Genomic DNA, 12,777 nt, shown 5'->3' with positions numbered 1-12,777 from the left:
AGAAGTTCCCGAATCCAAGGTAAACCTATTGAGCATACCCAACATGCTTTGGGAACTCGCCCTCATTTTCGTAGGATACAAAACTCGGATGTTGATAATTACCTCCTGATGCTGCGGTTTTTCCGGATGAATTGCTTAGCAAAAACTTAATTGCAATGATTCCCAAAAAAAAAATCTAATTATATTCTTTATATAAATGACATATAATAATAAGCACTGTCAACTCCAAGATTTCTCTCTGTAAGACAGCAAAATGTTTCAAGGTAAGACTGGCAGATCGACCTTAGCAAAGGAGAAGAAGCTGACACACCCGTTTTCTACGTGAAAGAACTTCAAAGGGATGGCACCATGCTTTCTCTCGACAGCCTCGATTTTGACTCTGGATGGTGGATTGCTCCTGTATGAGAAGACAAGTCGAGCAGAAAGTGATATTTCTATATAAACGGATAGTGAATCTTGTGCACGAGTATATATATGCTTCTAAACAGAATACATGTTCATTTCAAGAATGCAAGAAAGTCCCAAGTCCACAAATCAATCAATGCAATACATAATGTAACCATACCCTATCCAACACTCACCTGAGTCCAAGTAACTTAGCATAACAGTGCATTTATGCGTCGAACAGAAACTGTGTTCAATAATGAAGGACTATAGAATAGGCGTCATAGAACCAGAAAAGCTAGCATATGATAACAGTTGAAGAAAAGTTCTACATGAGCTGATTGCTCGCCTTTACCACGACAATTATGCAGTAAAGCCATTCAATAATTCTCGTACACTTGCACCATTAGCCATTCAAGATCAAGGAAAAACTATCTTCCATCAGAAAAATCCAACACAGAGACAGATATTTAATAGTATGAACGAAATAAATGCAGTGAATCACCATATACATGACATACAAGAGTTCCCAAACTCTTGTGATAAGCAATATAATCTTACCTACTCATGCATAGAATAAAATTCGGATCACCCGGAGAAGACTTTCTAAACTTGCTGTTCGGAAGATAAACATGAAAAGCCGGAGTCACTTCTGTAATCCGCATATTATTGAACAACTCAATGATGGAATTCTTGTTTTCTTGCTCCATTTCTAGCAGCTCATTACTCTCTTGACTGCTCTCGAGTGAACAGGTTCCAGACTTGATCTTTTGACCCTTCACAGACCAAGGGATACCATGGCGCCCAACTACATAACCAAGAGATTTCAGGTTCCTATACACCTCAAAAACCTCCCAATTGCATCCACTCTTTCCATCCGAAAGCTTCTCGTATAGTTCTTTTAGAGAAAGATACATACCATTTCGATCTAAAACATGCAAGGCCCCTATTTCAACCAAAAACCTAGAAAATTATTTCTTAAAAATTAAAATAAAGAACATGAACATTCAATAACCAAAATTCTAAGTCAGGTTGGGTTTCACATACACAGTTTCTTCGATGGAGCAATATGTGTTAACATTGCGAATAGTTCCCGTAGTCACCCACATCTTACCCTTCTTTTCAACAACCTCGGCCATAGCCAAATCATCAATCCATCGAGCATTTGAGATATCTTTTCCGAAAACAGATACTAACTTTTACTTTCCTAAAGATGTTAGCTATAAAACAAAAGCAAAATAACATGGTTTCATGCAAGGTAATGAAAACATATCTAACAAAACAAAGAGTACCTAAATTGTAATCTGGATACAAACCCGGATAAGTAGCAATCCTCTTCATCATTGTCTTCGTTTCTGTCTTTAAGATAGACCTCATTGTCTGAACAACTTTCCCAATCATCACTGTCCATTGTAATTACAACAGTTGGTGCAGAAGATTAAAAAAACAGAGATGATTCCTTTTATGAATTATCACCTGCAATGTAGGGAAAGAAGATGAAAACCTATAAATGAGAGATTAAACCGCTATCAAAGCCTTTAGCGGCGGCAGACAATGCCACTGCTGCTAATCCAAACAATTAGGGGTGAACAATCAGTCGATTTAGTTAAAATTTTGAAAATTTTATAAAAAAAAAAGTTTAAATTTTGAAAATTGATTTGATTGACTTCATAAATATGATAACCTAAAACCGAATCAACCTTGCTGGAAACCGAAATAGTGGCACCGGATTTAGTCGATCATTTAACCAACTAAACTGAGAACATCATGTAAGAAAGACTGAATGTTTATCAACCGGATTGCTCAAATTCACAGTAAAGTAACACTTTGTTCAAATTCCTTCTCAATCAACTAAAAATAATGACTAAAGTTCTTCCATTTTTTGATTGACTTCATAAATATGATAACCTAAAACCGAATCAACCTTGCTGGAAACCAAAATAACGGCACCGGATTTAGTCGATCAGTTAGCCGACTTAACCAAGAACATCATGTAAGAAAGACTGAATGTTCATCAACCGGATTGCTCAGATTCACAGTAAAGTAACAGTGTGTTCAAATTCCTTCTTAATCAATTAAAAATAATGATTAAAGTTCTTCCCTTCCCCCCCTAATCTGTTGCTTTTAGTATACAACTCCACAAAAACCAAATTATAAAGGAAAACAAAATTGATATCTGCCAAGTGTTTCAAATGAGAACCATTTAATGTCAAAAGAATAACATGTGTTTCAAAGAAAGGTTGAGCTTGAATTTTAAAAAGGAACTTACAGCGGCAGGGGAAGCAGCCGAGACTCGAACCGGGAAGGCCCGACCGGCGATGAGCTGTTGTCGGCCGACGTTTGGTTTAGTACTTTAAAATCAATGCTGTTTAGGTTTAAGCCTATAGATTATCAAAAAAAAAAAACTGTGGGTGAGAGAGGCACGGAGTAAACAATAATTTTAGGGTTTTACTTTGATAATTTTGGCATAATAAGACATTTAGTCTTCAAATTTTACACTTTGACCTTTAGCTTTTTTATTATAAAAAACCAATTTATTATATTTTAAATAGACAAATTTTTACGATAATGATCCAGGAAAATATTGCATGAATAATGGTGAATTAGAATTATTTACTCGAATAATGCATTTGCTATAGCGACTCGGTGTGACGTAAAAATTTCAGGGGGTGTTTGGTTCAAGGATTGTGGGATTCTCATGGGATGGGAATCCCACATTCCCATGTTTGGTTGGCCGGGAATCTCATTCCCGATAATGTTTTATTACCAATAGTAGATTTTTTGGGGTATATTACCGGGAATGTCATTACCTCCCTTCCCTTAGGTATTGTAACATTACCAGCGTTTTGGACTAAAATGTCCTTAAATTTTTATTTTTTTTTCAAAAATATCATTCTTCTATCATTGAATAATAAAAATTCTACGAAGGTTAAATTAAAAATTTATCCTTAAATTATTTTAGATTTACAAAAAAAATTCTATAATTAAAATTTTATATGAAGTTCAGAGATTAAAAAACATTTACCCTTTCATTAAACCTTTTTTATATTTTTAATTTTGTAAAAAAATTTATATAAATATTATGAATTTAATTTTTTAAAGAAAATATATAAATATTTTACAATTTGTAATATTATACAAATATATAATAAGGACAATTTGGTCAAATATACATTCCAATAATCTTTTATTCCTTTAACCAAACACGGTAATCTTACATTCCTGCTAAACCAGCCAAACACAAAATACAACATTCCCAGTAATCCTATTCCCTGGTAATCTTTTATTCCCACTGGTAATCTTACATTCCGTGAACCAAACGCACCCTCAGTGTGTCTTCGAGTATAATATGGGGAGACGCCATGATTGCAATGCGACTCCCCATTTTATATTTGTTTTGATCAGGTTGAGAAAAAATAAAATAAAAATAAAATGAGCCGAATGGTTTGATTCAATATCTTTGTTTTAACCCTTTTTATCTTTGTTTTAACTAATTGAAATTAAATTTGCTTATCCGAAATGATTTATATGTTTACTTATAAAAGGGGGGAGACACATTGCAAGCCTAACGTCTCCCCATATTTCGATTTACTGGGGTTCTTACGTTTCGAGATGATCATGTAATAAATGTATTATTCGAACAAATAATTTTTGGTACCATCATTCGAAACAATTTTTTCCAGACCTTTATTGTAAAATTTTTACCTATTTAAATAGAGATATGATTAAATCGATAAATCTTGTAAAATCTTGTATAGTGACTAATTTGCTCATATATGTCATTTTAGAAGATTTTATATCTGATACATTTCTAGAAAATGTGTTATATTAATTATGTTTTTTTAAAATATTTTTGATAGGATGATATATATATTTGTCTTATATAATCATGGGTTAAATTAAAATAATATGAATTTTATTTAAAAAGAAGAACTATGCATGATACATGTCCAAGACATAAACACAAATCGAGCAATGACAACAACCTGTATATGTGAACTTTGTTTTTTTTTACCATATTTATCGAGTTCGTGTATGTGAACTTTGTTTTTTTTATCATATTTACCGAGTTCTTGTAATCCTCTTTAAATACGATGTCACTTTCTTTTTTTAAACGATCAATGTGATCGAGTCACAACATTCTCCAGTTGATGAATCAAATCTAATAACTTTGACAAATTCATACTCTGCATAAAATCTCTTTAACATTAATGTCACGTGACAGCCCATGACAATTATATCAATTTGTTTCATCACAAAGACGTCCAGTCTCAATTCCGTTCCCACAGATCTTCACCGGCCGCCGCTGCCTCCTCCTCCAGTCCCAGACCGAAAGTCTTCTATTGCCTTCAAGTTTCCGACAGACTAGGAAATTAAATAAGGTAATTTTTTAAACCCTAAAGTTAAATTTAAGATTGATTTCTAATTGAGTCATGCGATTTGAGTTATCTGGTCTCTGCTATATCTGATTTTGTCTTTTCGATCGCATTGCTTGTCGTTTTGTCTCGTTCGTCCTCTCTCTGTGTGTTTACTTAGTCGAGATGATGAATTTTAATAGCTATTGGTTTATCAGGAATAGCTTTCCGTTATCGCCTCTATTGATGTGAAATTTGTTCACACTGCTATTGTTTGAATCACTATTCGTTGTGTGTGTGTTTTTTTTCTCTCTTTCTGTTCAATTGTAATTTCTGATTATTTTTCTTCAAACCCTAGGGTTTTTTGACTTGATCTCAGATGGGGAAAAATGATTTCTTAACCCCCAAAGCAATTGCGAATCGAATCAAAGCCAAAGGTCTCCAGAAGCTGCGATGGTACTGTCAAATGTGTCAAAAGCAATGCCGAGATGAAAATGGATTCAAGTGCCACTGCATGAGCGAATCTCACCAACGCCAAATGCAAATCTTTGGGCAAAATCCTGACCGGATTGTATCCGGGTATTCAGAAGAGTTCGAAAGGAACTTTCTTGACCTTATGAAAAGGAGCCATCGTTTCAGTCGCGTCGCGTCCACTGTCGTTTACAATGAGTTTATTAATGATCGACATCACGTTCATATGAACTCGACACAGTGGGCTACGTTAACAGAGTTTGTTAAGCATTTGGGAAGGACCGGGAAGTGTAAGGTTGATGAGACGCCCAAAGGTTGGTTTATTACCTATATTGATAGAGATTCAGAGACCCTTTTTAAGGAGAAAATGAAAAACAAAAGAATTAAGTTGGATATGGTAGAAGAAGAAAAGCACGAGAGGGAAATTCAGAAGCAAATTGAGAAAGCTGAGCAGTTAAAAAACCCTTTGGAAGCTGAGGATAATGAAAAAAAGGCTGTAATCAAAGAGTTAAATTTAGACGGTGGAATGAAAATAGGTTTTTCTTTAGGAGGGGGAAGCGCTGCAAAAGCAGAAAAAGGTGAGAGTTCCAGTACTGCTCGGCTGGTTTTCGAAGAGGAAGAGAACGAGAAGATGAAGGCGAAGGCAAAGATTGAGAGGAAAGAAAATAATGGGAGAAAAAGTGCTCTGGAAGAATTGATAAGGGAAGAAGAGAAGAAAAAAGAGAGGAGTAATAGGAAAGACTATTGGCTCTGTGAGGGCATCATCGTGAAGGTGATGAGTAACGCATTGGCTCAGAAAGGGTACTATAAGCAGAAAGGAGTTGTGAGGAAAGTTATTGATAGGTATGTAGGGGAAATCGAGATGCTTGAGAGTAAGCATGTGTTGAGAGTTGACCAGGAAGAGCTTGAAACTGTGATTCCACAAATTGGGGGTGTGGTAAAGATAGTAAATGGGGCGTATCGTGGGTCAACTGCAAGGTTGTTGGGAGTGGATGCGGAAAAGTTTTGTGCAAAGGTGCAGATTGAGAAGGGAATCTATGATGGCAGAGTGCTCAAGGCCATTGAGTATGAAGATATTTGCAAAGTTGCTCAGTGAGTTGTGCTCAGAATTCTGGCTTGTTGTAATGGAATTTGATGTTTATTCTCTTTATCAGTTGTTCAACAGAAAAGCTTTATAACTTTGCAATGCATGGTTCTTGTTTTGTAACGTATCATTCGCTTGATAAATACTGTTGGTCTATGTTAAAAACTTTCACTATCTTTAGTTACCTGGAAAACCTTCAGAATTCGACCTCTGCATTTGATTACATCTTGTGATGCTATATGGAATTGCTTTGATCCTGGAAAACCTGATTTTTATTTTTGTTTGAGATTGAAATTTAACACATTGGTTCACCTCACCTTAAGGCTGATATTAGTGAAGTGATGAGGATGCAAAAAGTTGAAGACTATCGAGTACTAGGCTATATTAGGTTATATTGATGAAAATTGGAATCTGATCTTCATTTTGTGTTAATTGTTCCTCACAGATTTCAGTACTTTGTCCAATGTATGCTGCTTCTGTTTTAAATTCATATGTTAGTTTTCTGGTTTGATAAAAAAACTCTGTTAATGAATGAAGGATAAATATGTTCAAACTAAGTGCATCTTTTTCCTTCTTTTAATGATTCCAGTAGCTTAAGCGTGCACTAGGAATTGGAAGGAGCCATTTTAGTACATCAAATTCTGTTGCTGATTGTTTGATTGTAATCATTTGGTTCTATAAGTTCTTAAGCTCTACTGTTATGATGGTTCGTGGTTGGATGGCTGTTCTGGTTCATTTTCTCTCCTTTTCCGGTTGTGGCCGGAAAATTAAGCTGTTCGTGTTTTAATTATTTTTTGTATCATATACATGTCATGTCGAATCCAGAGTTTACTTGTCTTATTCATGTGGTGAGAATGTAATGATCCATCTTTAGTGGTCCTTCCTCTATCCTTTTCAGAATTGTCTACCATCTTAACCAATCTTTGCTTGATAGCTTCTGGTTTGTGCATCATTTGAGTTGTCGCGAAATGCCTTTATGCACTGACATGTTTTCTTTGGGGTTGATTCATCTGCCCTCCTGTAGTCATTTGAGTTTTAGGTTCCGATGCTTAACACGAACTCCGGATCCGTTTGAGTTGTTTTAACTGCCTAACCTTACCTGAAATCACATTTAACTGACCGAATCAATAGTAAAATTAAAATTTATGCAAATCATTAAAATAAAAAAGTAAAGTAAAATCTGAAAGTTAAATTAAATTTTAATTATATATATAATTATTAAATTTATAATTTTTCACTGAATTAATAGTCATAAATAAAAAATAGATTGAATCAACGATCTGATTTAACATCTGTAACAAACCAAGAAAGCAAGATAAATCTGTAAAACAGGGTCACTTACTTTCTTCCATTATGTAATACAGAATTTAATGAAAACGGAAAAGATACAAGACAGATGATGTGTCAAGATCATCACCGTCGAAATGGTCCCCCTGCTTTCACTCAATCAATCACGTCAGCCATTAAAGAATCGGTGTTGGTTCATCGGCCAAGATAGTTGGCTCTCCTACCCTAACCACACGCCTTTAATATCTACACTTATAAAAATATCTTAATTCCAGCACCACCTTTGTCACTTTCTTTTTCCCAAGTTCCAATCTTTGAGATCTATGAAACTCTAAAGATCCAAACTTTTCCAAGCTCAAAGCTTCCAAGGGTTTGTTCCTTTTGCTGTAACAAAAACCGGGTTTCTTTTGTTTTGTTAAAGGATGAAGGTCAATCTAGTTTCTCGCAGTGGGAGAGAGTTCATCAAAGGTGGCCTCGAGCTTAATGACTCGGTATTCTCTCTTTGTTTCTCTTGTGAATTGTTTGTTTTTAATGGCTTGCTTCGAGAAAGAAAAATGGAAAGAAAGATTCGATTAGGAATTCATTGTGTTTCTTTTCTATTTTGTTTTGCAGGCGACGGTGGCTGATTTGCAGGAGGCAATTCACAAGAGAAGTAAGGGCTAACCTCTGAATTGGTGGAGAATAATTGCATATTTCTGGGAATTTGTAAATCTGCTTTTTTTTATTTTGTTTTGTTTTGGGTGTTTCTATTGCTTCAAATCTTTGCAGATAGAGTCAACTAGATACTCTTTTTACCCTTTTCAATGTTCGTTATGTCTTTCTATTTTTCATATTGTATTGCATGGATCATGGTTTCCTGATTGTATTGACTCTGAGTAATAAAGTAACTGAAAATATTGAATAAGGCGATGTTTCCTTCGGTCACTACATTTTCAGTTAGTGAAGCTTCTTTTCTTTTTTGTTCATATCCATAGTAGATCTTATGTTTCCAGTTAGTGAAACTTGGTATGTCGATCTTTTGACCGACCTTTATGCCTTCTATATTGTTATCTTGAGCATTTTCCCTTGATTCCTTGATGTGACCGATATCTTAGAGGTTGACATCTCCTTTAGTCGCTACATTCCCAGTTAGTGAAGCTTCTTTTCTTTTTTGTTCATATCCATAGTAGATCCTATGTTTCCAGCTAGTGAAACTCGGTATGTCGATATTTTGACCGACTTTTATGCCTTTTATGTTATTATCTTGATCATTTTCCCTTGATTGCATCGGTGCTGGCAGTTTCATTGGTCATTAGATTCTTTTTAAATGAGTTCTTGTGTGTTGTACTGTCAGCTAAAAAGTTCTATCCTTCGAGACAAAGACTAACTCTTCCCGTGCCATCGGGATCAAGGGAGCGGCCTGTTGTCCTTAACTACAAGAAGAGTCTCAAAGACTACTGCGAAGGGAATGAGAATAGCTTAACCGTAGTGTTCAAGGACTTGGGTCCACAAGTGTCTTACCGAACACTTTTCTTCTTCGAGTACTTGGGTCCATTGATCCTCTATCCTGTCTTCTACTACTTCCCAGTGTACAAGTTCTTTGGATACGAAGGTTTTACCCACCCCGTTCACCACCCTGTTCAAACATATGCTTTATATTACTGGTGTTTCCACTACTTCAAACGGATTTTGGAAACATTCTTCGTCCACCGCTTCAGCCATGCGACATCTCCTCTATCGAACGTCTTCAGAAATTGTGCTTATTACTGGACCTTTGGTTTGTACATTGCTTACTATGTCAACCACCCACTTTACACACCTGTTGGTGACCTTCAGATGAAGATTGGCTTTGGGTTTGGGTTGGTTTGTCAACTTGCAAACTTCTATTGTCATATCATACTGAAGAATCTACGTGGTCCTGATGGCAGTGGAGGATATCAAATTCCTCGTGGCTTTCTGTTCAATATCGTGACATGTGCGAATTACACAACAGAGATTTACCAATGGTTGGGTTTCAATATTGCTACTCAGACAGTTGCAGGCTATGTGTTTCTTGTGGTTGCTACTTCTATCATGACGAATTGGGCCCTCACGAAGCACCGACGATTGAAGAAGGTATTTCCTTTTACCACTTGAACTGCTAAATCAGATATTTCTTTGAGTAACATGCTAATCAAACGCATAGGCAAAGCTCTCTGCATATAAATTCCTATAAGTTCATGTGTGGTAGCATATTAACTGTATCGTTTAATTTCTGTTGCGGTCATCATTCCGGCGTCTATTAAAGTTTACGCTTGCCTTTTACTTCTTGTCACTTGCAGCTATTTGACGGTAAGGATGGAAGGCCGAAGTACCCTCGACGATGGGTCATTCTTCCCCCATTCCTGTAGAATGGACCAATGAACGTGCTACTTATTAAGTCTTTTCGATGTTAAATTTACGAAGCTGAAGCATGGTTTCCGAGTTTATTGAAAGATCAATTCTTGCTAGGTTTTGAATTTCAGTTTAGTGCTGAATCAATGTAATGCATTTGGATTTTTTTGTTTTTGTTTCTCCTAATTATTGAAAATCATTGCTGATTTACACTGTTAGTGTTGGCGGTTACTTCAATTGATGAATTTTGTTCTATTAATGCTTCAATTTCACAAAGCCGATGCCATTATCTTAGCTTCAATTTTTCTTAATGTTTCCCAGTCCGAATCCGAGTTTCAATAACACCCGATTATAGAAGGTCGGATCAAAACTTGTTAGATTCGAGTAAAATGACCCTCCTTTAGGCACAAGACGATCAAAACACATTAAAACTTTTCTTTTCTCAGAGCAGAATGTATACAAAAGAGATCAGTAAACACTTCTCTAGACCCAAGCCTCTCAATTTCATCCACACAACACCTTATGGTTGTCCCTTGTTCCCATATGTAATGGGGTAAGGGGAGGTAAGATAGTAGGCTGCCCCAACACCAGGTTGAGAGCAGCTTCTGTAGAAGATCTCCGAATTATGAAATGCCCTCCGTGGGACTCGATTCCACAACCTCAAGGTTAAGAACCTTGTGCTCTACCAACAGAAACGTAATGTAATTGTGGCTTAAGTGATGAAATGATAAAGTATTTTGCAAAGATAAGAAAGCATCAACATAACCTGATGATTGAGCATATTTAAATCCCATGACGGAATCGAATTGGACAAAGAGCCTGCGGGAGAAATAAAGAAAATGATTTCTCCGAGCCTGCGGGAGCAAAGGGTACAGGATTTCTAGTCATGCCCGATAACCACTCTGGTACATCCACTATTATGCTTTCTGAGCTCTCATTTCTAATTACTTACTCAGTAATTAGCTTTTCTGGTAATAATAAGCAACAAAATAAGAGAATTTTAGTCCATCATTATTATATTTAAAGAAATTATACAGTATACATGCACCAGTTTGAACAATGTTTCTGAGCTGGTTATGATCCTAAGACAAAAAATATATATTAATACAAACTACACTGACAAATTATTGGTGGAAAACTGGAACGAAAGAGAACAACAAGCACTCCTCCAGACCCAAGCCTCTCAAGTTCATCCATACCACACCTTAGATACCTGCAATTTATGATCGAGTATTTTGCTAAGATATGAAAGCATAATTATCAGATAATTGAGCAGCGTGTGACGTTTAAATCCCATGATGGAATCGAGTTGGACGAAAAAGCTTGTCCCACGCAGAACAATTCATCCCCATCCGCTCACTCGGTGATTCAACAGAATAAGAGAGACCTAATATCAAATTCAAGCATTGAAGATCGTCATTTCTCATTTTGTTTTCATTGCGAGTGATACCTGCAATTGTTCTTCCTCTGACACTCTCTTCTCTTGAAGAAGGATGGGTTCTATAATCTCAATCATTCGATCGGGAAAAGCTTCTCTAACAAAGTTGTGAAGATTTAAACCTTATTTGAACCTTTCATCAATTAGCCTTTTCCTGTAAGCATCTCTAGCAAGAGGATGTCATAGTCATACACATCACCTTTTGTTGACAGCTCGCTTCCCATGCCATATTCTACAATTAGTTCATCAGATATTATATATACAAATAATTGAAATGAAAATCCTCTAAATAATTGCAGAAGAAATTAACACATTTCTTACCTGGTGGAGCATAACCAATAATTCCTCTTATGTCAAGGGAGCTTGATTGATTAGTAGGATGGTTAAGCCTATCTTCATAAAGGATTTTTGCCAAGCCAAAGTAACTTATATGGCCAACCATTTAATCATCGAGTAGAATATTGGTTGGCTTGAGGTCACAATGGATGATGGATGTTTCACAACGATGATGAAGATATTCCAATGCATGAGCAACATCTATAGCCACATTAACTCTTTGGAAGAAGTTAAGGTTTTTCATCATATCATGTTCATTCATGCTAACAGATTCGAACCCGAAAGTTGTTTTGCCAAATTCGAACCCGAAAACCTCCGAATTGACTCATAAACCCGAATATGCATATGTAATTTAAGTAATTTATTTAAGAGATTAATCTAAGTGCATTTAATTTAATTTAGGGTCGAGGACTAATTTATGTTATCGTATATTTAAGTTACCCGCAATTCTCCTGATCGTTCATCTGCTCGACCCAGTTCCTCCCGATCCGCTTGACCGCTAGAGCCCGTGATTACTCGTATAGTTCTGCAGCCATGTTAAATACTCAGTTTAGTGTACTACAATAATAATTTTTGTTATGATATGACTTAGGTTCTCGTATAGCCGAAGAGTGTAGTGAAGTTGGTGCTTGATAGATCTACCAGACTGATTCTTTTTACGAGGTGTATTCATTGTGTGTTATATATAAATATTTGTTTTAAATATATGTTTGAAATATCATGTGCACATTACTGTTTTACCTGATTTGCAATATGACTAGTTGATCTAATTAATTTCGCATGATTCATCTGTTTCAAGCCTGATTTACTAAACTTTTAAGCATGATTGTTTGATTCATGTTCTCTGGTTATTGTTTTTACTGAATTAATATCTGTTTGAACTCTGATTTCTTTGCTAATGTTAGTTACTGTTCGGAAACTATTCTCTTCGGGGTACTTTGAGTCTAGTATGAAGTCTTTACAGGTTCAACTTTGATCAAACTGATAATTCCTTATACAGGTTCAGCACCGATCGAGCTGATAATTCCTTATGGACCTAAGGCGACCCTTGGTTGGGCTCCTTGGCCTAA

General features: G+C 35.9%; 3 protein-coding genes across 3 annotated transcripts; 2 read left to right on the top strand and 1 right to left on the bottom strand.

The window, feature by feature from the left end:
- Positions 1 to 226: 226 nt before the first annotated feature.
- On the bottom strand, positions 227 to 2,791 carry LOC120213302. The gene is made up of 5 exons (XM_039211474.1): positions 2,654 to 2,791; positions 1,677 to 1,860; positions 1,432 to 1,558; positions 946 to 1,347; positions 227 to 397 (listed from the first exon to the last, which is right to left on the bottom strand). Exons 2-5 carry the CDS (start codon positions 1,783 to 1,785, stop codon positions 259 to 261), a joined length of 777 nt encoding a protein of 258 aa, XP_039067405.1. The 5' UTR covers positions 1,786 to 1,860; positions 2,654 to 2,791; the 3' UTR covers positions 227 to 258.
- Positions 2,792 to 4,653: 1,862 nt separating this feature from the next.
- Positions 4,654 to 6,340, top strand: LOC120213301 (KIN17-like protein). Its single transcript, XM_039211473.1, has 2 exons — positions 4,654 to 4,766; positions 5,099 to 6,340. The coding sequence occupies exon 2, from the start codon at positions 5,119 to 5,121 to the stop codon at positions 6,304 to 6,306; it is 1,188 nt and encodes a 395-aa protein (XP_039067404.1). The 5' UTR covers positions 4,654 to 4,766; positions 5,099 to 5,118; the 3' UTR covers positions 6,307 to 6,340.
- Positions 6,341 to 7,746: 1,406 nt separating this feature from the next.
- LOC120213300 (very-long-chain enoyl-CoA reductase-like) lies at positions 7,747 to 10,143 on the top strand. Its single transcript, XM_039211472.1, has 4 exons — positions 7,747 to 8,072; positions 8,194 to 8,233; positions 8,915 to 9,675; positions 9,882 to 10,143. The coding sequence occupies exons 1-4, from the start codon at positions 8,004 to 8,006 to the stop codon at positions 9,948 to 9,950; spliced, it is 939 nt and encodes a 312-aa protein (XP_039067403.1). The 5' UTR covers positions 7,747 to 8,003; the 3' UTR covers positions 9,951 to 10,143.
- Positions 10,144 to 12,777: the final 2,634 nt, after the last annotated feature.

The sequence above is a fragment of the Hibiscus syriacus genome, unplaced genomic scaffold, assembly GCF_006381635.1.
Source record: "Hibiscus syriacus cultivar Baekdansim isolate YM2019G1 unplaced genomic scaffold, ASM638163v2 tig00110020_pilon, whole genome shotgun sequence".
In the NCBI taxonomy this organism is placed as follows: Eukaryota; Viridiplantae; Streptophyta; class Magnoliopsida; order Malvales; family Malvaceae; genus Hibiscus; species Hibiscus syriacus.
This window is presented reverse-complemented; position numbering and strand designations above follow the sequence as displayed.